Source organism: Anomalospiza imberbis, chromosome 3, assembly GCF_031753505.1.
Source record: "Anomalospiza imberbis isolate Cuckoo-Finch-1a 21T00152 chromosome 3, ASM3175350v1, whole genome shotgun sequence".
NCBI lineage: Eukaryota > Metazoa > Chordata > Aves > Passeriformes > Viduidae > Anomalospiza > Anomalospiza imberbis.
In genome coordinates, this window is record NC_089683.1 from 59786965 (window position 1) to 59813994 (window position 27030).

The 27030-nt window shown below is 39.4% G+C and overlaps 1 protein-coding gene across 2 annotated transcripts in view; it reads right to left on the reverse strand.

The window, feature by feature from the left end:
• Nucleotides 1-2276: 2276 nt before the first annotated feature.
• CNKSR3 (CNKSR family member 3) overlaps nt 2277-27030 on the reverse strand; it is a 53866-nt gene continuing 29112 nt past the window's right edge. For both annotated transcript variants that reach the window (XM_068184649.1, XM_068184648.1), the window contains 11 exons: nt 21459-21661; nt 20169-20256; nt 17843-17884; nt 15876-15995; nt 13969-14028; nt 11444-11512; nt 10590-10736; nt 8971-9095; nt 6361-6569; nt 5817-5906; nt 2277-4338 (listed from right to left, as the gene is read on the reverse strand). In XM_068184649.1, coding sequence (XP_068040750.1) covers nt 4040-4338; nt 5817-5906; nt 6361-6569; nt 8971-9095; nt 10590-10736; nt 11444-11512; nt 13969-14028; nt 15876-15995; nt 17843-17884; nt 20169-20256; nt 21459-21661 — 1452 coding nt within the window. In that variant the 3' untranslated portion in view covers nt 2277-4039. The remainder of the gene's footprint in view (nt 4339-5816; nt 5907-6360; nt 6570-8970; nt 9096-10589; nt 10737-11443; nt 11513-13968; nt 14029-15875; nt 15996-17842; nt 17885-20168; nt 20257-21458; nt 21662-27030) is intronic.

Here is a 27030-nt window from a genome sequence, read left to right on the forward strand (position 1 = left end):
AGGAACTGGAGGACACCCAAAGGTCTGGGGTTTTTTCCTCCACTGAGTGTGCAATTTTCATTTTTTCTTCCACTGGCAAAGTACGTGCAACAGACAACTCTTGCCTGTTTCACATCTAGTATGTATTTAAAAAAATCCCAACTCTATGTAATGTTGGAGAAGTAACATTGTTTTTAAATTTGACTTTCCACTTTTGGACAAAGTCCAGAATAACCCAAACTAAGCTTTTGGACCACTGCACAAGGTCCCGTGGGAATAACACAACCTTACCAGCAATTACTATCACAAAGACAGACAAAACTGATGGTTAGGGACTTGCATTGTGCAGGCAACAAGATAGAGAGGTCACTATTTTAAACTGATGCAGCAGAAGCACAGGGAGCAGAATTTGGTGAAATTACATGCTGACAGCAGCTCTTGACTGCTTTTGTCAATATATCTTACAGCTCAAGTGTGGTGTGTGGAACTATATATAACTGCTTTGAAAGACTGCCCTTGTTTCATATTCTAACATCATACAAATGTAGTGGTAGAAAAAAATGTGCATGCTGCAGTTGTGTGGGGTGCTTTCTTTGCAGATTTACTGCCACTCAGCTGAAGCAGCATTCAACACAACACAGACCATACATTTAGCTTAGCGTGACCCCTCTTTTTTCATTCTCCAAACTGAATTTTTTGGAGTGCTCTTTCTACATTTTAAGTGAATCACAGAATATGCTTAGTTAAGTCAGTGGCTTCCTCAAGAGCTCTTGTCCATTATAAAAACCTTACAGCCTGCAAGGAGACAAAAGCATTCCTATGTGACAGCCACAAAAAGCACGTGCTCCATAACCACAGTATGTGCAAAGCAAAGCTCAGGCTTTTACAGAGAAGAAAGAAGCCACAGCTGTACCTCAGGACAAAGGTTACTCCAAAGGACACAACACTTCTTTCCACTTGCCCACGAGCATTTCTATCTCACACTTCAAGATGGTGCACTAGGATGTACAGTGGAAACTGGGGGATGAATATTTTAGGGCAGAAAACTTGAGCAGAAGCCAACATTCACACTCCTCCAAAATACCAATCCTGCTGGCAAAGGTATTTCTGAGAATGCATGAGCACGAAAGCCTTTCTGCCCGGATCATGTGCAAGATATTCCAAAAATTGAATGATGAATGCAGGAAAGCTCCTAGGAAAGTAAAACCTGCAAAAAAAAAGGTTTGAGCTGAATTCATCAAGATCCAAGTTAAAGCCTGATGAGGGGTTTAACTCAGTCTATTCAGGATGTAATTGCAGATATAAAGCAGTTTGTGAAGACTGCCTGGTGAAGTGTCATAAAACAGGATGCAAGATTTGGACTAAAGAAACATTTATGCAAGAAGAAAATTCTTTATCCTCTCCAACTATAAAGCTAGTCTTTACCATCTGCTTCCTGGTTTGGTTAAGTTTTGGATTTTTACTCTCTCCTTTCTGTTCAACGAGCACCAAGACTATGGAGCATGTTGCTTACAAAACAAGCCCTGCTTATGAGGAAGGAAAAGTTATCAGTTCATTGATTAGCACAAAATCAGTAAAATACTCTCAGTATTGTGTTAACCTCTGTTGGTCATCCAGAATTCAAACACTGATTAATTTAATAGTCTGTAATACTAGAGGAAACACACGGCTTGGAGAATTGCCCTGCACTCTGTCTCTACAAGCCATTAGTGTTAATTTTCATGTCTTATTTCCTCTCACATATTACCATCCAAAATAGGACTTTTTTTTTTTTTTGTTGCAATGGTTACATAAGAGAAACCAAAGGTATTGGCGTTTACATATTCTACAGACTTTAATGGAAGCCTGCTCAATATTTCAAAAGTGCATGATCCCCGCTATACATATATGCATGAGTACTAAATATTATTTTCCATTTTTGTGGGGTTTATGATCTTTTCCAATTAACTGCATTGTTTTTCCACCATAACAGTGTACTCAGAGTATTGTGGCAGGATATCTGGAAATGTACATGATACTTATTAGGGAAGTCAGCTTAGATATAGTTTTTGATCTGACAGATACACGTAGCTTCAACATCAAGAGATGAACCAAGTTTTTGCATAGTAGCAGATTGTTTTGCAGGCTAAGCCAGAAGGATATCAGCTGCGATTTATTCCTAGATCTGTGGGACTTCTTTTTACCCCAAACTGTAGAGCATCCTCTATATTCACTATATGCAATAAGAGGTTAAGCATGATGGACCCCATTCATTTTTAAAGTAAAGAAAACATGACATTGAAGATGAGCAGAATCTTCATTTTAAAAGTCTTGTTTAGACAACACCTTTAGAACAGTTCAGCCTTTTTGAGGCTGGACTATACTACACCACAGAGCCTACAACATGGCAGTTTCAGCCCTTTTCTTGGAGGCAGGACCAAACTGTTGTAGGGCTCAGTTGCACAGCAGCAGTTCACGTCTAGTACAGAGTGCCATCTCCGGGAGTGGAGGAGAGTGGCAGAAGACAGACATATCTGCTTTGGTCAGAAAGGTCCAAATCAGCCTCCCCAGTCATCAGTGAGTCACAATCAAAATTAATTGAGAAGCGAATAAAACACCCTGTCTCTCTCTGCAAGGCTGTAGCACAACTTCATCAGCTCGTTGCAGCAGAATGGTGACATCTTCACAGACAGATTTACAGTGTGTTTTTAACATCCTGTTATCACATGTGATTCCTGCCCCAGTCCTACATGCAAACTAGCATTTAACTTCCCTCTTTTCCCACCAATCATTAAATACAAATCCTTCTTTTCAGGAAGATCAAAGGAGTAGAGGCTGTTGGCAAAAATAGTTAGTCTTATAATTAGAAGGTAATACAAAATCTTATTTTCTTTTCATTTGACTAAGTTGTGCCCAATACTTCAATACAGGAAGGTACAAACTCTATCTGTTTAAATGTAAAAATATATACAACTATATTTAACATTTAAATAACTTTAAACACAACTGTTTGCATACTAACAATCTTATATACATTCTTTCTTAAACAATACCTCTTTATTATCCTCCTCTTTTGTTAAACAAGTTTTATTTTCCTCCCAAAATACCCAATGCCACTTTAAAATTCTGGAGGGGTAAAAATTAGAGCTATATAGAAAATAGCAAGATGTCTTACAATTGTAGTGTATGGTAGCACATATTTTTCATAAAAACAACACATCATTCAAAAACTGAACCACTGTAAAAGTTCTCGTAAGTCCAACAGGACTGTCTTTAAAGGTTACTTTGGTTAACAGCAAGTCATTCTTAAACAATTAAGGAAAAAATATATATTCTTTCACCACCTCTACAGATGCATTTCCTTGGCTTGTTGTAGCAATCCATATACCTTTACAGATGAGCACTGCAGTTGTTCAGTGCTCCTTATTTCTACTGTGATTTCAAATAAAATAGACTATATATATAAGGTTGGATTGACTTATAATTAAATTAGTCCAACTTCCTAAAATCTCTGAATAAGAGAACTCTTTTCCTAAGACTTCATAGGAACTCTGGATATCAGAGAAAGAACAATAACACTACTACTTCTTCCTCACAAGGTTGATCGCATGCAGTACTTGAAACAGCACCACTAAGTTGCACGAAACTGCTGTTTCCCTGCTTATTTTCCCAGTCAGGAGAGTGACAACTTCTGTGAGCTCTTCAAACTCTGACACCCTGCCAGTTGCACCAGCCTCTGAGCATTCAGACAACTAAAGTGCCACTGGACTTCACAGTAATGCAATGCTTTCCTTTGAGTCATTATGCATTTTCCAGGTCAAGCGTGGCCGCTACCCACTGAAATTTTACTCATTTCCACGGGAATAAATGCCTTCAGTTTTTGGCCAGGAAGAGGAACTTGATCTTTCTTCCCTCCTTGCACTATGAAACCCTCTGATCCATCAAATATGACAAACAAAAAGGCTGAAGTGTGAGATTCTCCAGGAAAAGAATACTGCATTAGTCACTGTGTCAGTTAAGCTGCAAAGTAGAGAAGTCTGATCGACGAGCAAAGGCACTTGGTAACAGCGCTGGGGACAAGTCAGTGAGTCAACAGTTTCAGTCTCGTGAACCAATTGACCAGCAGCGAGGGCTCTGCTGAGGAGGATTTTGCAGATGATGTAACTGATGATTTTTTAGCACCTTCCTCTTGAAAAGGAATTGTTGCACTGTTGTGGAGGTCTGTATTCATAAAACACCTGCTGCCTCGAATATAATCCGTTCCCCTCACTAACTGCTTGTCAGACACTGGCCTGGAGAGCGGGTGCTGCGTGGAGGGGCTTTCCTCAATGATTGGGGGTATCCTTTCATTGCTGAAGTACCTGCAGAGGACATCTTCACCTGTACAAACAGGAGAGGAAAAACCAATTATTGCTGACTTCAAAACCCTCCATTAATATTTTCTATTTTTATAAAAGTATTCTAGTTACACTTCAAATACCTAGATCTGAGGTTTTGTTCATAAAATACCTGGACATAAGCAACTATCAATAGATTCACGGATTTTTGCATCTTTAATGTTTTTTAAGTAGCACAAATAAAGAAATAAATCCATACTCAGAGGAGATACCATTTGACTGTTATATTCCAGATTCACACACACCAAAAATGATGATACAGACTACCTTCATGCAAATCATTATCATAGGTGATATGTAACAAATCTTATTCAAAATGCTGAAGAGACCAGAGTTGAATCCATAAACTTCTCAATATAACTCAAGAGTAACTTAAAAGCTACTAATATTACTTTGGACAAGAGAAATTAATTTCGCAGGTGAAGATGTAAGCACTTCCTTCCCCGGTTTTGACCAGTGATTCATGATGCTTTTTCTGTTTTATCTCTTCCCCAGACACCTGACTAAGGCAGCTAGTGCTAAAGAAATCCTGTTGGACGAGGAAGACCTTTGGTTCTGATCTAATACAGCTTAAATACAAGCCTGCAGCACTTAGGTACGTTTCAAGCATTAAAAAAAGGCAACACAAAGCCCAAAGTAAAACCAAACAAAAAATCACACACAGAGAAACCAGACCTGCCACCTGGTCATGGCTCTGTTCGTATCCCTCCAGGTTGATGCTTCTCGCTATCAATTTCTACTTTTACATGAAATTAATAGAATCTAGCTTTGATTTTACCTAGAATTAGACATTAGCTTTCATAACTGATTCCAAGAATAACCTAGTCATCATTATTTCCCACTCTAACAGGACTCAAATTGTCTTTCAGATGCAGAAGAGGGTGGGAAGAGGATAGTGTGGGAAGTAAAAAAAGCTATCCAACTGAAAACGAAGTGTTATGAGCTTCTGTCTCTCTCCCATTCAGTGATGCCTGCAGAATATGTTCCTTTCTAACAGCAGTAACAGTAAAAAGCAGCTCCTAAAAAGGTCCTACATTTTACATTTTGTGAACAAGCTTGCTTCTTCAACAGCATTTGTTTGTGAGCTAAACAAAAAGACTTAGCAAAAAAGCAATTTTACAATCAATATTAAACACAGTAGAAAGGGAAAGGGCTGTGTGCAAGAGCAAAATGGTAAACCTGTGCTACAAAGTCACAAGTATTGATCTGCCCTAGTCATTCTAGCTAACTTTTAATGCTCACTACAAGTCTAAGGCAGAAGATTTGAGTTCCATCACTGAATAGCCTCAGAAATTTCAGAGTTATCATCTGGCATTTCTGCTAAACCCAACAATGGTCACCTTGCATCAGTTCACCAATATGCAAACTATAATCCTCCATTCCTAATTTAAACACTTTCATGTAGTTCACCCCAAGGAAATTTTGGAGGAAGAGAATGAGGGATAAAACCTAAAACCTTGCCTTTTCTCCCTGATCCTCGTGGCCTAGAGAAGGGTTCTGCAGCTCCTATCCAGCTTCCATCAGCAGGCATTGACAAAGGACGAGGTTTTCCTAGAGACAACACAGAAGGTTATGAGGAGTTACATAAAGTTGAGGAAACCAATTTTTAAATTTTTGCTTTTCCCAGTTAAACAAAGGGAGAGATAAGCAATAGGGAGTTAAAAATGCAGAAAAAAAGAATATTTGAAGATACTTCCACTGGTGACGTATAAGAAATCAGTGTGCTGAGATGAAACAGCCGCCCTCTTGCTCATTTGGAGCAGGAGTGGACATAATGTTATAACCAAAACACATGTGGAAATGGCTTTCTGTAGAAGAAGACCATAGCTGAATAATATTCATTACAGAAATAACAGCGTTTATGAGAAATTATTTCAGATGTAGAATTTCACATTCACAAATTGTACAAATGGCCTTAATATCAACCAAGTCTGACAAGCAGATTTCTAAGACAAACCATTTCAGACTGATCACAACAGTGATAACAAGAGAGGAATGAACTCACCGTAGGACTGCGTTTTTTCTCTCATCTTGGCTGGCAGGATATTTACTTCCATGGGATACCCAGGCAGCTGATCTGAATCAGCAATAGTAAACCTTCGCCTTCGGCTCTCCTGATCCAGAAAAGAATTGGGAGACTCGGCACCCTTGGACCCAGGTAGTGGCTGACCGCGCTTGCTGCCTCCTCCACACACAAAGCTCCCCTTTTCATCTCTGAAAGAACATGTCACCACAGTGAGTGGCTTGAAAGAGTTTAAAGCTACAGACATGAGTAAGTTTGAAAGATGCTTCTAGCAGCAAGTCATGCTCATGACAACTGGCATTGTGCTGCAAACAAGCTGGAAGAAGCCCCCAAGAAAGTCAGGTGATAGAGGACTTCATTATATTTAACAAGGAGAAAAGAAAGCTACCCCCTCATGCTAATTCACTCTTAACGAGCCAGTAATTTAGCACACTGAGAAATTTAGAGGCTCCACTCCTGCAAAAGATTTTGATAAATGAGACCTTTCTGTCCTGAGGGCATCAAAGCCCCTGATTCACTGCCTGCTCAAGTACATAGTTGTGACTCGGGAGTGCTACATAAATTTATCCACCTGTGTATGTGTAATGATAACAGCTATTACCTCCATCTGAGGGTCTCTGCCTTTCAGTCATTATAGGAGTCCAATACCTGTCAGTGAATATTTACCACCTTCTCTCTCCCTCCTTGAGAGTTTCAGTAACACATTCATAGTGTGTGTATGTGTGCATATATATATATATACATATACATACGATTTAGATTAAATTCTGCAAGTACTTTTGGAAGAGAAGCTACTAAGATTTGCCTGGAGGTTTTTCCCCCTTCCTACATGTTACAATCTTATTGCTTGAAGCAACCATTAGGCAAGTCAGGCATAAAAATACATAGCTGACTGCCTAAGCACACATATACCCCAGTATTCATAACAGTCCCTGGACGGCACATTCCACTTGTCCAGCCCTCCAGCAAGAACAATGCTGCAGCTCAGTGAATAGGAAGGAGCTATTTATGGAGATGCAGAGACCAAAAGTTGCACTCAAGTGTTACACCAAAAATGTATGTACATGGAGAGCTCTCCTACACCACCACCATGTGGAGACTGTGCCACGGGGCAGGAAACCAAACACTGCTCTCTGACTCCCAGTGTGGAGCAGAGGAGATCCGTGTCAGGAAGGGAAGAGAACATGATGATGAGGGGGAGCAAAAAGAACAATCGTCACACAAATGCACCACAATTTCAAAAGAAAAGCAAAACATGCAGAGGTCAAAATAAATGACCAAACAGAAGGCAAAAGAATTGTCCTTTCTCCTCTTCCTGCCTGCCATAGCTTCTCACATCTGCTTTCTTTAAAAGACAAAGTCAAGACGCCTTTCCCTTTCCACACATCATCTAGGATGAGTTGTACATCTTGTATTGTGACTTCCATCCTTTTCAACAGGGATGGAGGTCTAAAGGCATTTTAAATTCTATATAATTTTGTGTCTCTTTAGGAAAGATAAACAAATTGTGCACAAGGACATAATTCACCAATGTGCTTGATATTTAATGATTTGAAGAAATGACTAAGGCATTCATCTGCTAAATCTATATGCTTGTTACTATGCCAAAAGATTTAAAGATTTGAGGGGTTTTTTAATAAGAACTGAGCCTGTGTAACCATAAAAGCAAAGTAAGAGCAGGCCAAGATGAGTCCAACTTTACTAAAGAGATCCTACCTGAGCGAGCCTCCTCCTCCCAGTCCTGCCCCAAAAACTGCAGTAATACCACCTCTGTCTCTGTATCAGCCCGTACATGACATGTACAAGTGCCCTCCCACAAGGCCTGCAACAAAAGGTCACAGTTTCTGTGCTGGGCTACCTACACGTAACCTAAAATGTCAGGGAAGGCCAGGAAGCATGCCTGCCTTTCACATCTTGCCTGAAAACACTTTTTTTCCATCACATTCCCAGATCAGCTGGCAGGGTTCTGGCATGAGTCAACATGAACTTGAGAAGAAACAACAGTCAGCCTTACCATACACACCACTCCCCCTCTCACTGTGTATACAGGTCTGCATTTTTATAGCTTACACCACAGCATAAAAAAATAAAGAGTTGATGTATTGCCTCTCCCTTCCCTTCAGTGGGAACATATTTGTTTTAAACAACTTGCAAGTTTAAAAATTTAACGTGATAGGTGTCATTTAACGTGACATTCTTTTCTATCCAAACTCCCACAACAGTTACTCAACTTGCTAAAAAAGAACAAATCCAACAGTGAAAAACGTTAGGGACAAAAATTGCTGTGTGCAATTGGATTTAAGCAGTGTCAGAAACATAACTCCACAACAAAACCAGAGATGACATTGGTGTCATGTTCTGGGAACAACTCTGCTCTCTGTGGCACTCAATAATCTTCCAGTAATAAAATCTGTTACAATCCTGGTAGTATAGACACTTAAGCATAAGTTCAAGCAATCCAACTCATTTAGGCAGCTGGAAGAAAGTTTGAGATTTGCAGCTTCCTCAAGCTAATCTGCACAGAGCTTAAGAGCTCAGAAACAAGTGCAGTGAAGGATGTTTCTTTTGAGTGGCGCAGGTTTGTTTGCGTACCGAGGAGAATACGGAACAGCTGGTGGAGGGGGTATGTACAGATCCAAAATGGCCGGCTTCTCCTTCTTCAGTGAGGTATCCACGGTGCTGTCTGGAGACTGAGTTGAGGCTGGTGGAGGACTGGTCTGAAACGTTAAACAGCTATCAAACATCTGAACATCCATTTATCATGCACAAAAAGATAATTTAATAATCAATAGCACCATTTTTATCCGCTAGTGAATTAATATCTCTGTGATATACGAACACTTCAAAAACTCTTAGAATCCACATTTTCCTCCACCCACAGTCTTGGCTAGCTTTACAAGCCCTCCCACAGAAGTCCTATCATGGGTAATGCATTGCTCAAGAATATTTTGCTCTTTCCAGTTCTATTTTTCATGTAAATTCCACAGACAAAAAAAGCAACTGAGACAAAACCCCCTCTTCCATATTTAGATGCATTAAAAGAATACAATTTGTTTAATACAGATATGATTAGCAAGCCTTGTGAAACTGGCATATGCTACCTTTATTCCATACACTCCAATGCCTGGGACACAGGTAGGAATGTATTAAATTCACCATAGATTGGATCAATGGATATAAGGGCCAGGGAAGCAAATTAAAAATAGATTTGGCATTTCTCATCTTTGCGCCTCACTTCTATATATTCTCAGCATCTTGCCAGGTTCCTGTCTGCCTATAGGAGAGAAAAGGTTTCAAAGACCTTTCTTCTGTGCACAGCCCCTAAACCAGCACACCTCAGCTCTTCACACTGGTAATACATGTCAGGTACAATGCTAGAAAAACAGGACATACGCATTGGTGAAAGGAAGGATGAACAAGTAGTCAAGTATATATCTTTTACCCATTTTGAGAGAAATCTGCCTTCATGGAGACTTGTGATAGCCACCAGCATTTCACAGGTTTAAATTATCCCCACAGCTGTAGGGAGCCCTGTATCACAACAGGAGGAGGAGGAGGGGGGACTCTCATTGGTTTTATTAATTTCAGCTAATTAGTTTAAATTCAGTTAGGTTGTTTGCTCCTGCAAGCATTAAGCCCTAAATTTCCTAATGCAATATGCCATTCCTCAACATGGTTATTTAAGAATTACTGATATCCCTTTCTTTGCTCAGTTTCCAATCAGTATATTGCCCAACAACCAAATCTTATTTAAACAAGTAGCTTAAATATTTTTTTAAAAAACTTTCTCCCCCTTCACTAGACCAAAAAGAGGACAAATATATGGAATAGTCTTAAGCTATTTCAGCAAAAACATATTACTGTGATAGAGAAAACATTTATTCATTGCTCCATGCTGATGAATTCCATATATATCAGCAGATAAGTATAGTGCCTCAGATAAGTTCTCCCAGTGGCACACAGACTGATTGAAGTATTAAGCACACCTAGTCCCTTTGTGTACCAAGAGGGCATTATCTGGTAGCAAGGAGAAAAAAAAAAACATTTTCCCTTTTATCTAGGAACCAGAGGAGAACAGCCATTTCACCTAACCTGCCTTGACGTATACTCAAATGTGAGTACTTTGGGGCATTTCTGGGACTTCTCTTTTTTTCTAGCTGCTACCAAGACATTCCCATCCTGAGATGAGAGTGGAGCTGGCAGGCTCTCACCTGCACCAAGGGTGGTTTCCAGCGCAGGTTCTTCAGTGGAGCAGGAGTGAAATGAAAAGAGCCAGTAGGACGTTTCTTAAGCAGCAGCCTAACTCCAGCAGGATTCTCTCGCAACTTTGCCACCAGATTTTTTAGTTGCCATCCAACCTGGAAGAGCATAAAGACATCTTTTATTCAGCATTTCTTTTCTGAAAGCAAACAAACAAGAAAAACCCAAATCCCCCAAGCTAGACTGTTTGTTTTGACATGAACCTAGAAGAGATATGGGATCCAAAAAACCCATCTTAAAAATTAAAAAAAAAAAATGGAAAGCTCTTTTTTTTGCAAGGTTCTTAATTTTCTTTCCAAGTTCTCTACTTAAGATGTAAACTAAATACTGAGATATCAAGCAGTGCTCTTTATACCTCAGTTCCAGTCCTAGAAGGACACATAGATGTGCTCAATTTGACTAATGCAGGGATTCACAGTGAATTACTTTTGTCATGTTTCTTTCTCACATTAAAAGGCATTGCCTAATGTACTAAGCAAAAATGCAATCATTACATACAGATTCCCAGATGCAAATTATTGGACAATCTTTTGCAAATTATTGGGGGGGCATTTTAAAGCTCTTTGTGTATTTCAGTGGATTGTAACGAGACATTTTAAAACAGGTCTTTAAATGCAACATGAACTATTTTAATATGATGCATAAAGCATTTAAACATGAAATACTGTATATTTATCAAAATATTGCAAAGAATAAAATTTGTCTTGAAAATAAAATGTTAAAAAGCCTCAAACATCAGAACTGCCTCCTGACCCTATCCATTCAGCCCCTGTGGTGCAGAGCAAGCATAAGGGAAGTTACTCACCACAGTTTGTCGATTAACTTGGATCACTTCATCACCAGCGTGAATCTTCTGGGAGCGATCAGCAGGGGACTACAAAGAGAAAAACAAGAGTCATGTGTTTCATCAGGTCTCCCTCCCTCCCATAACAACACCCACCAATCTAAGTCAAAGGTTGGATCAGCAATGCTCTTCATTATACATAATTTTCACATCTACTGATGACTTGTGCAAATGAATAATTCAAATGATTGATTTTTATGCTGGGGGAACTAAACAGGAAGAGAGAAGGCATAGCCACCATCTGTTACAGGTCAAATTGTACTTAAGTCATGAGACAGTCTCCACTCTCCTTTTCCCTCCAGTTTGTACTATAGTTTTAGAAACTAATGGAAGAGGACTGACAAGGATTTCTGCCCTAACACAACAACTATCTTAAACAACTTTTAAACAAACATGTATTTATTTTAAAAAATACATTAAGACTTTGAATGTACAGAACAAAGGAGCAAAACCCCTCCAATCCACAAGATAGATCCTTTGCACTTTACCTTTCTGTTTTCCAATGTAAATAAAAGCTTCTGACTTTAATGTGAAACTGCCTGCCTGAATCACCAAAGCAGTAGATAAAAATACTTGCATAGACAGGTATTTTTCAAATACTTATCTAATATTAATACACTTTAAAATACAATTTTCTTGGAACAAAACCTAAGCTCTGCGGAGCCGTTAGCAAGAAACAGATAAGTATGTCAATATTTAGATTTATCAACAGCTGGTGCAATGCACCAGCCTTTGCTGCAGTTATTAAAAACACTCTCACTGCTATAACACACCAACTCCTACCAGCCTTGACAACACCCAAAGCACACAGACATGCTACCTTGGTACATGCTGCACCCTGGTCACAGGACAGCAACTCCTCCCATTCCCTCAACCCCATGAGCAACCACCAGGCAGCAGGCCAGCTCTTCCTAGTGGTTCCAGAACTAAGCACTGGGATTAAGGACTCCTTTCTCCACCTCATCACACCTTTAGACCTGAAGTAACTTTGTTATGAGAAAGAACTGTAAGAATAAACAGTGCAACAAAGGAAGAAAACATGGGGAATTTGTGGGAGGCTTCAGCTATCATGAGTAACCCCATTTCTTCATTGTCTTCTTGCTTCCTCTGAGAGGAAATGCCTCTGTGGAAAGCTGCATATATAGGAATCAACCAAGATCATGAAAAAATGCTGGGCCAGAGTCAAGTTTGTGAAAAACAAAGCTTATTTCAAGCTGTCCTTTGGGTGACCAACAGCTCATCTGAAGGAGGGTGGGGGACCCTTGCACAGAGAACTCCTGCAGCAAGTGACAGGTCACAGCACTGGGATCACATCCTGAGAGCAGAGGAAAGAGCAAAGTTTAGCTCTAGGCAAACACGACATGCAAAGTCTCACGTAGGATGGCATAACCCAGGGATCCTCTTGGCTGACTCATACCAAATGGACTTCCCCAGTTCTTCCATTGCTCAGTACTGCCAATTCAGGGGTGCAATTCCATTGCATTCCCATACACCAGCTCCTGGGGATAGCTACTAAAATGCCATTCCAAATCTGGCAAGAAAATTGAGCTAAGATCCAGCCTGGGTCATCTAAATGATACCACACCACCATAAAGCCATCAGTTGTTCGCAGATCTCTCAGTCGCTTGTCAAGTTCTGTTGCTCCAAAGGAAGGAGTTTCCCCAAAGGAAGAACCAGTGTTGATAACAAAAAGAAGACACTTAGGTCAACACTGAAAGCTACAGAAGGAATACAGACCTAAATAAGACCTACATGCAGAAGCAGCTTGTCAGCAGTCAACACTACTTTCTTTTGCATTTATCAGATGTTAAAATTGCTGCAGAAGTGGACGTAGCCTGTTTGAAAACACCACAGCATCACCTGCCAGCCTCAGCTGCTGGCTAGAGGTTCACTCCTTCAAGGGCTGCCCAGAAGCCTTTAATAAATTCTCAGCTGCAAAGGACTCTGTGTACAAATAAAACAAGGAACCACCTGCACTAAAAAAATAGTTGCCTCTCTTGCCAACTACTTCCTTCCAGCTGACCACTCTTAAGTCTTACTTGTTCATAGTCTTTTTTACTCTGCAAGGTAATTTTGTCACGGGACAGCTCATTGATTTCATTACTAATTACTGAATCTAGCACACTACCACCTAAATGCTCCCATTAGGGGAGATTGCTTTTGCCAGTGGAGAGCAAATACATCCAAGACTTGGTTAAGCAAGACACCATAAGAGCTCAGAACAGTAGATACAGTAACTTATTAAAGCAATTACTTTAATGCCAAGCATTTAAACTAATTTGTGTGCTTGCAGAAACTGGTTTAATCAGACTAACAGTGAAACACACAGGCACAAAATATTTACCAACTGTATAAACAAGTGATAGTTCACACAGTACATAAAGCAGTAATTCCATGCAAGTCATGTCTAAAACAACAAAAAGTAGTAAGTCAAACTAACTCAATCAAAAGTGCTGTCTGAGATAATCTATATTTACTTCACTTACATTTTCTGTAGTTCCAGTAATTACATGCAATCCATCATAAGTTGATTTGATGTACATTCCCTAAATATAAGGAAAAAATTAAAAACAAGTTTAAAGGCAAAACAAACAACATAACTTACCTGATTAAAACACTGTTGGCAACAGACTCAAAACATTATTAAAACCAGTTAACAATTTGTATATTCTCCCTAAAAAAGTGTGTAGTCAAATATTACAACACACTAAACTTCTTCACAGAACACTTTTAGTGTCATTTATTATAATATTTATAATGACTTAAAACACCTATTGTATGAAATAAGACTTAGAAACACTCTCTGGTTGATAATACCAAACACTGCTGATTTTGCTGCCTTGCCAGTCTTTGGTCTTGAACAGAACTTCATTTCCTTACTATCCAGCCTGTTTAGAGAATTACAGGTTTTACTAGGTGGCCACCAGTTCTCTCCAAATAGAGCAGACCCACACAGGTGGGCTACAAGTATTGCTGACATGTTCTTTTACAGCTTCTCTTGGTAAGTCAGTACACAGACAGCCTCATAACCACAATGCTTACATAAGCACTAAAGTTCCAGCAGAGTATTTGTGGCTCTGTATGCTAATGCTGAGTGTGAACACAAGGGCAAACTTGATGAAATGGGTGTTGACTATAAAAGCACCAATTTAAAAATCATGAACAAGCTATTAACTAATAAGTACATAGATTTCCCACAAGAGGTGACCAGCACATTGATTTCATCATTTATGAACAAATACATAGCTAGTTTTCCTTTCTACATCTGCTGTTAGAAAAACTCACACTGAGGAGTACAGAACTGGATGTTACTAAGGAGCTGAAAGCAGCTGAGCTGCCTGAAGTTACCACACTTACTTTAAAAATAGGTGGAAAATGAGATGATCTTTTTGACCCTTCCTCTCCAGCCAATTCCCTGCCTGTTTTCCTGTCAGTATCCAATTGGGTGCACCCACCTCCTAGTTTCTTATTTAGGCTAAGCTAGACTGACTCTGCTTCAATGTAGCTTGTATATTAACAAAGACGTTCCCATAATTTCAAAATTGCATAACTGATTCAGTCAAATCCACTGGTCTAGGTAAAACTATATAGCACAGTAAGACTGGGCAGCTTTCTCTAAAAATGTTCATTTCTACTGCCCTCGGGGCTAGGAGTGAATACAAATGCACGTAACAATTTAAATTCCCTCCAACTCATTCTAACACATCTGTTCCCTAGACAGAAAATCCACCAAGATTTCAAATTGAGTTTCTCATAACCAGCACTAAGCTAAGCAGAATCCATTGAACGAACAAGAGTCAGTAATAAGACATACTGTAATAAGTAAAAGAGTCAGTAATAAGACATACAGTAATAAGACCACCAAACAGTTAAAAAATTCTCATTTTCCTGCTAATAGCAAAACTCCAAAATTCTCCCATTCATCCCTATCTTGCTATAAACACACACAAAAAAATCATCTTTCAAAACACAAACATCATTTTTCATTGCCTTCTCCCTCTCCCAGCCCCCCTAGAAAAAAAGTGGTTATGGTAACCTGAAAAAATAAAACTACTAGCTTTACAAGCATTTGTAAATTCTCCAATATGCTGGTTAACACACCTTCAAACAATCAGAATAATAACCTAATATTAGTATAATAATAACCTTCAACAATTTGGAATCAGAAATTGTATTTGGGATCAAGCCTATTAATGTGCATACCTGTCCCTGGCAGCCACTCCAGCACACCACCTGACAAGTGACCTTTAGGGTTCCTTCTCATGCTTCTTTCTTTTCCCCACAGGTTACTATCAGTTTAGAAATACCTTATTATAAATACACACTTGCATTGGCTCACAGGGCTACCTATTAAATACTGGGAGCATCAGGACACTCCAGAATTGCTTCTTACCAGGCCTTCCCCAGGTTTAATGTTGGTTAAATGGACCTCCTCCAGACATGCACACTGGCTCATCAGTGGGTCTGTAGTTGATCGGATGGCTTTATCACAAATGCCATTTAAAGTCTTGGCCTGCAATGAGAACATACAAAAAACAGTGAGGAAAATTCTCTCCTGGCTTCTTCCTCTTTCAATTTTCAAAATATGCAAAGGAAATGAATTCTAAAATCACTGAAATAGAAGATTCATTTGTACAAGTCTATTCTACAGCATGTTTACATCCTTATTGCAACACAAAAACAACCTGTTTCCATTAGTGCCACCTTACCATCACTAACAGATGTTGACACAGCCTCTGTCTGAAAAAATAAACACACAAAATATAACAAAAAAATTGGCTTGGGGTTTGTTTGCTTTAACCAAAATAGGACTCATTAAAATATTGAAACATTTTGATGATTCCGTGTGGGAATAATTGACAGTTTTTCATGCTGTTCTGTACTTCTGCTATAAGAATACAACTGTCCATGTGTCACAAAAAGTGATGTGCTGGCCATTGACATATCTGCACAAAACCCTACAGTATAAGGTAGGACTATCCAGCACTTAAGTGCTTCTGCAGTACTTCTCTCCACTGTGCCTCTGAACTGACCTCTTCTGGAATGCTTACACAGGCAAGGTTCATATTCCCTTTTGACCAAAACATAACTGATCCTAAGCCAACATTATAAATAAAGGCTAATTCTGACCTTGGCGTGTGTGTCAGTAAAGTCAGAGGCAGCATGGCTTTGCCTTGCAGAACATGTAATTATCAGAATGTCTAATTAAACATGAAAAAAAGAAGAAAAATAAAAGTAAAAAAACTGTGCCCTCTCTACACTCACAAATTTCATTATGTCCCACTGTGTTTTCTGCTTTGACATCAACTGAAGCAAGGCTGACACTCAAAGTAGGTTACAAAATCTTAAAGGAGAGAGAAGATTAGTACGCAGTACAGTAGTTAGCTATAAACAGTTTGGGAACTTGCAAGGTAAGTCACCTTTCAAAAGGGGCTTGAATCCTTCAGTCAAAGTAGACACATATAACTATAGAATGGGGGGGAGCTATGTCATAGGAAGACATTGGTTTGGATTACAATGGTCCCTGGAAACAATAGCTCCAACGTTTTCTGTTTCGTTTTACGTCAGATTTCTACAGCAGCAATAAAATAAATCAAAACAATGTTTAAGTGTGAATGTGAGGAACTGCTCAAACAAGGGAATTACAAACAACAATACCTACTTCCAGTGTGGGTGTGCACAAATGGAAAAAGAAAGATGCAGAGAACTCCCTTTTACATGATCTCGTTATTTATGAACAAAATTATTTTTAGTTATTGTGCTACTAAATTCCTAAGCATCTATGAGCTACCGGAAGGCCTTATCAAAGAGCACAGCCTGGTTCATGTCAAAAGCAGGAAGCGATGATTAACTGTTACAAAATATAAAAAGCATTCCATTACACTCTGCATTTGGTCAAAGGCTGCTTCAAACAACCCTAGAAACTCAAGCTCAAGTACAGAGCCAGAGCTTCATTTCTGTGGCAGGGCAGTTCTTTTACATGAAGAAGCATAATAAGGCGGAGCGTCTGCTTATTAAGGCTCTAAATGCACTTCACAAGCATAATTGGTTTATTTAGCCTGTGATCATTTTACAGGACTAGTCCTCCCTTGAAAATTTGAGGTTAAATTCTCTTGGAAATATAGCTGTGTAATGAAACTTTAAGGAATACTTGACTACATGCTATCACCACACACTATCCGTCTGCTGAAATTTCAATTATTCCGCTACAGGAAAGAACATTCACAAAGCAAGTCATAGTAATGTTTACTTGCATAATATGCTTGAACATTTGGGACTGAAAAGCATACAACCAGCATAGAAGCAACACAAATGAATGTGAATGGAGACAGCTGAGTTTCAACAGAAACATAAACTTACCACAGTCTGGACTTTATCTTCCATGTCAGCCACAGTGCAATCCTAAAAATAAAACAAGAACAAAACCCCTATATTAACCAATAAACATGGAAACAAATAATCTCTGAAAACTCTGCAAAACTTCCATTTTAACCTCAAATAGAAATAGAGTTATTCATGCTGCAGAGATTAGTCAGATTAGTTTCACCCAGTAGGGCTCAAAACGACTATTAAGCAACTATTTTCTGGCCCTGGTAGAAAGCAATAATAAGCCTTGAAAACTAAGAGAATGTGGGATTCAATTACAGCAGCTGACTTTTCCAGAAAAGCAGAACCTTGCACAATTAAATCAGATTCTCAAAAGGCCAGGCAGATGTGCTTGCCTTACATCCCAACTCAGGTACTCCTCTGTCCCAGGCATCAAAACAGATCTAAACATACTGTTAAAAATAAAAGGGAAAGTGATTTTCTAAAAAATATGCTATCAGTGACATTCCTGAAGGGCAGAGGACTGCACACAAGGCATTATTTACGAAGTCCAGGTATAAAAGTCTTTGAACTGAAAAAAGTTCACGTAAAAATCTACAGAAGTCATCACTGTTTTCTTCAAGAAGTGCTGAACTGGAGAATGATACTATTCTCAGATTAAAAAGTTAAAACAGTGCATAAATAATAAAACAAGATTTACAATATCTACAAGGAGAAAATCCCCAAGCATTTTAATAAGCTTAAGAAGGAGGCATGTTGGAGAAGTTTGTGGAGGACTTTCCCCTCCTTTTCTCTGCTAAATACATGTGCATAAATCAATATCAAATGTCATCTATCATCATGCAGCCAAAATGCTCAAAATTGCAAAGTCCTTCTGCTCCCACTCATGTCTGTTTCTACTGTTTATTATTTCAGCCCTAAAGTTTGACGTGAACTTTAAGTGGAGTAAAATTCTGTCCTTGAATCTATATAGCTATCATAAAAGGTAACTAGAATCTTCTTGCATTCCCACCTTGCTTTATTATGATATGCTTTTATGCATCATTTATGATTATGCAGAGCAGCATTGGTTCCACCACAGCCACTCTAGCCTCTTCTTCACCATTAGAACTGACAACCTGTTTCTATAGTCTGCACCTTAATAAGAAATACCTTTAAAGTCTAAAACCCCTCCTAAAGATTTTTCAATCTGTATCTCTTTTCCACATCAGCAGACTCCTTCAGACTATTCTAGCATATGTGCCCTGTCCCAGGACAAACCCGTGTTGCTTGGTTCTTCCCCCATTAATGCTTTTCTCATATGCACCAACCCCATCTGTTATTATAGCTCATATCAAATTGGCAGAGAAGTAGTCTGACATTTTTTGAAAGGCCAGGGTTGTTATTCACAACTCCCGTTCTCCTGCCATCAAAGGCTGACCTAACAGAAAGATAAGACATCCTTTCCAGCAGCTTTGTTAATACATTCAGCAATCTCCTATCTCAGTTCCTGTAGCACTCGGGTGAACACCATCTGCTGCTAGAAACACTAACTGTTCCACTGCACAATCTGCACATCTGTAACTGTAAATCACTGAGTTTGTGCAATTGCACATGGAACACCCCAGCAAGGAGGGCACTGAGCAGCAGGCATGCACACCTTAGGGTACCCAGATACCATCCTTTCACACGCTCTCAGAACAGGCAGCATTATTCAGAGTGAAATTATGTCAACTGCCAAGATTACCACAGCTGCTACATGTCCTTTTAGCTATTATCTGTACAAGCACTCATCATACAGCTGGTAAAATTAAGTTTTGAAAAATATTCTGGTCTTGCAGTAGTGGCAGAAGCAGTCTGGCTAGTGGGATCTGTATCATAAAGGTGGTAGCTCCTTCCATTACATGCAGCATTTCCCATTTGATGGCTAAAACATCCTGCATGGGACAAGATCTATGATGTCTGCAAACATAGGTATAAAAACCAATAGAGCCATATTTTTGTTTATAGTTAGCACTGATAACTGTTTTTCAACATGCTGCTTGGAATGTGAAAATCTTCAAATGCAGATCAATTATTTCAAAGACTAACCCTCTTTCCAGTAAAGCTCAAGAAAATAAGAGTAGTCTTTAAGCTGCCGTCCTTAAGATACAGCCAGCAATACCAAAATTGATAATTAAATTGAAGGGCAGGGGGAACAACAAAAAGACCCCACAATTCAAACACAGGCAACTGAAACTGACCTTCATGGATGTTCAAAGTGAGATCTCATTCCCAGAACTGCCTTTCATTAGCACTCAGCACAAAGCAAGCACATTACTTCCCCAACACCTCCTCTCCTTCCCTTTTGGAAAGCAGAGAGGAAAAGAAATCAGCTGACCTTTTGAACAGTAGTAGTGAGGTCCAAGCAGAGCTGAATGATTCTGTTCTTCATTGATGAAAAGTCAGCAATACCTGTAAATGGGGTCCTACAACAAGAGAAAATTCCCCTTAGATTGGAGGGATCAGCCTTCTCCCATCCTACCTTACCAACAAGGAAGAGTATATAAGAGTAAGTGCTGCAACTCTGACATTGACATAGGTGTGAGGATAGTTTTACAATGTAAATATTCCTGACTGCATAGTCCTGCTCCACTCTTGCACCAAAACTGGGAATTTTCTAGCCCTGTCCTTGGGTTTACCAGTGAGAGAACCTCCAACGTTCTGACCAGACAAGGAAAAAATTATTATCTAAAAGAAGAAAAATTTTCACATTTTACACACAGAGGTGCAGTGAAACTTATAGAAGAATCATTACAGGTAGGGCAGCTTTAGGACCTGAGAGTCCTACCTCTGACCTTTCAGACAGTTGCAAAACCTATATTAGGGGTTTAGAAATAACCATAGCAGGTCTGGAAATGGACAAGCCAGCAATTTTGATGACTTTGAGTTACAGAAAAAAATTTAAGGTGAGCTGCCAGCAACAGAGAGACAGGAGAGGACCAGGTGAGAGGCACAAAGTGTTAACCACACTGCCTGGACACAGATCAAGTCCTTACTTGAGAGCAGGATAAAGGATAAAAGTGCACCTTGCTGCCAGTCCCTGTGCAGTTATTCTCCTAACTCTCCTTCTCAGGCAATCTAGCAAGGAATTTGAGAATTTATGTTCATCTCTTATCAAAGACTGCAACCCTGGCAAGACCTGACCTGCTGCAGCTGTAACAAAATAACTCTGGCTCTTTCCAAAAAAAAAAAAAAAATTAAGGCAAAAAAAAGAGAAAACAAAACAGCAGAAGGATAATCCCTCCCCCTGTTCAGTTTTCAAATCACATAGCTAAGGCCATGATTTCAGCAGAACATTAGAAAAATCTTTCAGGAAGGGATCTGCCAATGACGAGTAATTTAGAAGCTGGGAAAACCATGTGTATGAGAAACTGACCTAAAAGGGAACACTCATACTTTCATAAATACCAGTTTGAGTGCAACGATAACAGTTTTATTGCTTTTAGCAAGAGTGGAAGTGCAAGAATAGATACCCTAGGTTCAATTTATCCACTAGAGGTCTTCTAGCAGCACCTAAGAAAGGGGTTAGTGACATCACGATCTTTACACCCAAGCATCAAGGAAAGGCCCTACAAAGAGAAGTAATTCACTGGAGCAGCAAATTAAAAAATAACCATTTAATTCTTACCTGTCCAACCATGCAAGCAAGGCTTTAGCAGCACCAATAAGCTCTACGACTGAAGTAAGGAATTCATTGGGGGGCTTGCGAGAGGTATTTCCATCATAATTTGAGCTTTTCCTACGGCTGCTGATGTAGTTTTGCAGATTGTTGGATGACCCTCGCAGCTTGAGAACCAGGTTCTTCATATTGTCTGTTTCAAGGCCATAGTTCTGCAAGGAACATTATTAAGCTTGATAAATATCCTTGTTGAGTTCTCCTATTTACTATAAAACAAGTTAAAAGCTCACATGGGATAAAAAGTCTTGATGATTTGCACAACTTTCTCTCTTGTTTCTTGGCAAAAATGCCTCAAAGATGTGTTGTACACTGTAGCCAGTAAAGAATACTTTTGTGAGTGCCAAACCTCAGTTTCTGTCATTAATGAGATTTAAGGACACTTTTTAATCAGAATGAAGTTCCAATGTCCTAACAGTTCTCATTTACTTGTTAATAACTGGATTGTTTTTCTTTGTGTTAGAGAAGAGCAAGCATTTTGTTTTTCTTAAAATATTTTCTATCCTGTGGTAAATAAACACTGAAGTAACATTTCATTCACAACTAAAGACAAGTTAAATCTGGGAAGAGATTAAAACATCAACAGGAAGCAAATGCAATTTTGCAATAAAAAGCTTAAATAAATATTTGGGTCACCAGTTTTCAGTAACTGTGCTCCTTGACTACAACAGTGCAATTATTTACAAGTTTGAGGACAGTGTTAACATCATACAGGGTAATTAAACCCATTTTTAGACATCAAATTTTTTCATTCATTTACAAAACCTAAAAAATATCTGAGAGTCTTTCCTATAACTTCAACTTTATAAATTCAAATTCCTAATTTTTTTGGAGGAAAAAAACAAAAAACCCCACAAAACAACAAAAAAACCACTCTCACCAGAACAAAACAAACACACAAAAATACAAGAGAGTCCTGCCATTCACTTTTCTTTTGCTGTTGCAGATTCTTGCAACTAACCTGCAAGTTCCAAAGTCAGTCATATATACTCTCTACTCCTTCTATTTTCCTATTTCAAAACCTAAATCAACTAAGGAAAATTTTAATTCCATTTAATTTCTAGTTTCCAGGAGGTCCTATACCTCCACTCAGGATCACCATCCAGGCCAAAGAGAAGCTTCAGAGGTCTCAGACCAACCTCCTGCTCAGAACAGGCTCAGCTGTAAGCTCAGACCAGCTTATTCAGGATTTTATCTTGTCAGGTCTTGAAAACCTCCAAGGACAGAGTGCACAACCTCTGTGGGCAGCCTGATACACCTGGTCTGACTTGTCCTCAGAGTAAGAAAATGTTTCCTTATATCCAGCCTGAACCTCTTGTTTCAACTTCTGCCATGCACAGCCCAACTCTGTCATCCTGACAACTGCTCCCCACTGTGGTGGGTGCTGGGGATCCAGCTCCAGATCCAGCTGAGGCTGCTGGGCCTCCGTGCAGCCATCTCCTTCCCAGGCTGAAGAAGTCCCAGTCCCTCAGCCTCTCCTCAAGGGCAAGTACTCCAGCCCTGACCAAGCTAAGAGCCCTTCACTGAGCTTGCTCTGGTTTCCCTGTACCTTTGCTGTACTTAGAAGCAGAGGGCAAATTTAGACTAAGGAGTGACAACTAAAGGGTGATAAACACTTCTCTCCCTCTCCCATTAATGCAGACCAGGATGCTGCTAGGGCACAGTGCTAGCTTGTAGCTCCATTCCCTCCAGACTGAAGCATCTGTAAAGCAGGCTGGAATATTTCAGATTAAGTCATTTACAAAATGTAAGAATCTTTGACCCAAAGAAACACACATCTCCAGCGTATGGAGAGGTGTCAGCTACACAGCTACCTTTAAAATACTACTACCTACTATGGATAAGATCCTAGTGGGTTTAAGTTACACAAGTGCGTCCCTCCTCCACCTCAGGACTCTTGGCAAGGAAATATCGTTAAAGTGCAGCCAGGAGTAAGGGTTGAAAGGATATGTCCAATTTTAAAAAATGCCACTGTTGCAACAGCAAAGGATATCCTTAAATTTTCCAGGCTTACAGAAAGATCTGGATTACTAAACAACTTTTAAGTACTTGCACACTGTGATGTGTGAATATACAACCTTTTAATTTTAACCAAAAAAAAAAAAAAACCCAACAACAACAACCAAAATACACACCACAACCCAGCACCCCAAGAGCATTATTTAGATGCATTTCTTGCAGTTAGTTTTATCCTCCTCTTAGAAGACTGAATATTAGTCTATTGTTGAGGGAATACTTTTTCACAAACAGGTCTGGATTTGGGGCAAGTTCCTATGATGACAAGAAAGTAGCCACATACAGAAGTCTTCCCCTTTAAGAGGGGAACTAGAGGACGCTGATCCCCTGCTTTCATAAAGAGACAGAAAACAGAAAATACTTTTTCTGTGCAGAGGTACAACCTAATCACTCTGATCAGAACTTGAGAGTTTTCATGTAATTAAGTATCTCCAGATCTTTCTTTCTGTCATTCAGATGCAGAAACTCTGCCAGCCACCTGTGGGTACTTGAGATTAGAGGTGGCACTAGCATTTAAGAGGACATGTATTGATATACCAGGTAAGATTTTGGGCTTGGCCTTAAAACATTCACATACCCCTTATCACACTTTCACTTTATTTATACCATGGGTGCATCTGGTGTGACTCTTCCAGTTCAGGTAGTTTTTCAATAATTCTGTCTAGTGGTTCTCATTTTTGAGGGTGACTTCAGCACACAAGTGCTACCTCTAGGGATGCAGGGGTTTCAGCTCATAACTGTAACTGGTGTCCCCGACAGACTCCCAAGAGCACATTACAGCCAAGCTCCAAGTCACTGCTCTAAGCTCCCTCTTACAGCTTCCTCCAAAGGCTCTACAGAGTGCATCTCCACTGCTAAACCAGCAGTTTGTGCTCCAGGAAAGGTTCTGACCACACCAACCCAGCAAAACACAGGGTATGCAACTCTTGAGTACCAGGACACCAAATGGGACAACTGTGGATCAACCCTAGTGGATGAACTAACCCAGAAATAGGAGTCATCCCAACCCAAGCCACCTCTGCTCCACCAGTCCCCTCACTGTCTGCTCTAATACACAGAAAGCATTTTGCCCCTTCACCAGATATAGCAATGCTTTTATCCAAGCTGAAATTCTCTTGACCAGCTCTCACATCACCAACTATTCTTTCTCCTTCACTTGCAATGTCCAGTCTGTTGGGAGGGTTGGCTTGGGGATCTAAACAATACAAAGAAATCTAATCCCTTTGTTTAGCTCCCTGAAGTAGCTCACTTCAGGGTCAGGTGAGTGCAAGCACAAAGGATCACTAATCAGAAGACAGGAAGGGGTGGAGACAGCAGCTGACTTGGATTAATTTAACTTGTCATAGAACTGTAGCCCCAATTCACGACAGATAGGAATGCTGATACTGTGGCAGCACACCAAACAACCTTCACATTGACACACAGTTGAAGTGCAAAGCTCAGCAGGCTTTTCTTAAAATATTTCCACAGGACTAAGGGTACAAGAGTTAACAAATTATTACTTGAGCAACCAAAAGGTTTTAGATGTAGGTCATGAACCAAAAAAAAAGGTTACATTTTACTATCGCTCCCAATTTTAAACATCAAAGTTGTTTTAATCTAAACACAGGCTGAAGCCAGCGGTCAAGAGCACCCGATGTCAAACATTCCCAGGCTATTACTCATTAACCTGGGGAGCCACATGCAGGGCTGGAGGAGAGGCAGCACCCACACGTGCAGGAGAGAGCGCATGAGCTCACTCCTTCTAAACTCCATCACATTTAATGAGAAAAAGTAATCGGAACAAATAATGGCTCAAGGTCAGACAGCAAAAAAAAAAAAAAAAAAAAAAAAAAAAAAAAAAAAAAAAACCACCAAAAAAAACCAAACACAAAGGTGTCTTACTGAAGTCAAAAGATGCTCTTTTGACTTCAGTTAGACACCTTTGTGGTTTTGTGAACAGTTGTGTCAGAGCTGAACTGGGCTGATGAGAGCTCTGCTACTGCCCAGGGACAGCATCCTCTATTTTTACAGTTATGTTTATATGCTGCAATGTGATGAGTTGGATATGCTGGCTGATTAAACTGAAAACCTGCTCTGGGAAAAAAAAAATAATAAAAACAGTTCAAATGCTTGCTCAGATGCTGACCCAACTCACTGCAGGCTATATAAACATTTGAATTAACACAAGGTACTGACTGTCACAGTCACCCATTCTTGCTCCTTTCCTTTTAACAAAAATGCGTTCTAAAGAATCCTCTGGACTAGTAAATTTCCCAATAAACAACACAAAATTTGAAACCTCTAAAAAAAAATATTATGTGGTAATGCATAGATATACTTTGACCATGATTAGGACCTAAAGGATAAGACTTCACGTATGCATTTTTTTTCATGTTATTATGTTATATTTTGTTATGCCGCAGAACATTACCACCATAAAATTATCAAAGGCACAACTATGTCCTTTTTTAATTTATGGGTTTTTTCAGAGTTTGGGGTGTTTTTTTAATTGTATATAATTAGTATCTCTTTATTCTAACCTCAAGGAAAATCCACTGCACTTTTGTTTCCAAACTCTCCCGTCATAGAGTGTAGGCAAAAATTCAGAAATCAAATCCAAAGAACACATTAAAAGTGAAAATATTTGCATAGTTTCTTGCTTGCATTGTTTTATATTCATTAAGCCCTCAAAAGCTTGTTTTCTGTCCCTGCTTTTGTGGTTTGAAAAGCAAAGTTATGTATGTTTGTTCTCCGCTCCCCCAAATACTTCAATCAACGAAGAAACATGATTTTTCTTCCATCCCTTTCCCCCTCACACACCAAGCAGTACCGTCAACAAAATGTTGAAATACTCAAGTTGATGATTTTTTCCCCTTCTTCAGGAGGAATTCAGGTCCTTTAATATATTATCTAAATTCCTCAAATAAGTCTTCAACACCTGTTCAGAAAATTCTATTAGATCAGCTCAAGAGCAACAGAAATGTGTTTATCCCAGTCTACACTCTCCTGCCGACTCTTCAAGATGCTGCATATGAAACCACTGCTACAAGGACATGAGGGAACACTGCTTCGTCACCAAAGCAGTAGAGAAAGATGCATTAGTTTCTTTCTCACACCAGAAGTTTCCAGACATATTTTTAGCTCAGTGCTGCCAAATAGTACTCAACCCCTAGAAAAACTAAATTAAAAAATCAGGTGCATTTGTTATCCTTTCTCAAGGCAAGGACTATGTTCACACCCTATTTAGTGACTGGTCTACTGAGGCTGGAACAAAGGTCTTTACGGTGACTGCTTGAAAAGAAATACTGCAGGAGAAAGAGGTTCCAAAGAGAGCTTTCTCACTGTCTTTAGAGCCACATGTGTTCTTGTGGTGTGAGGGAGCCAAAGCACTGATCTGAAGGAATCTCAGCTAGGAATCTGCCAAAGCAAAACTAGGTAAGAAGGGAAATTCTTCTTGAGAATTTCAGGACTGGGAAACCACCAAAACACCCTCTCAACCTTTCTCCACCAAGAATGACAACCTTTC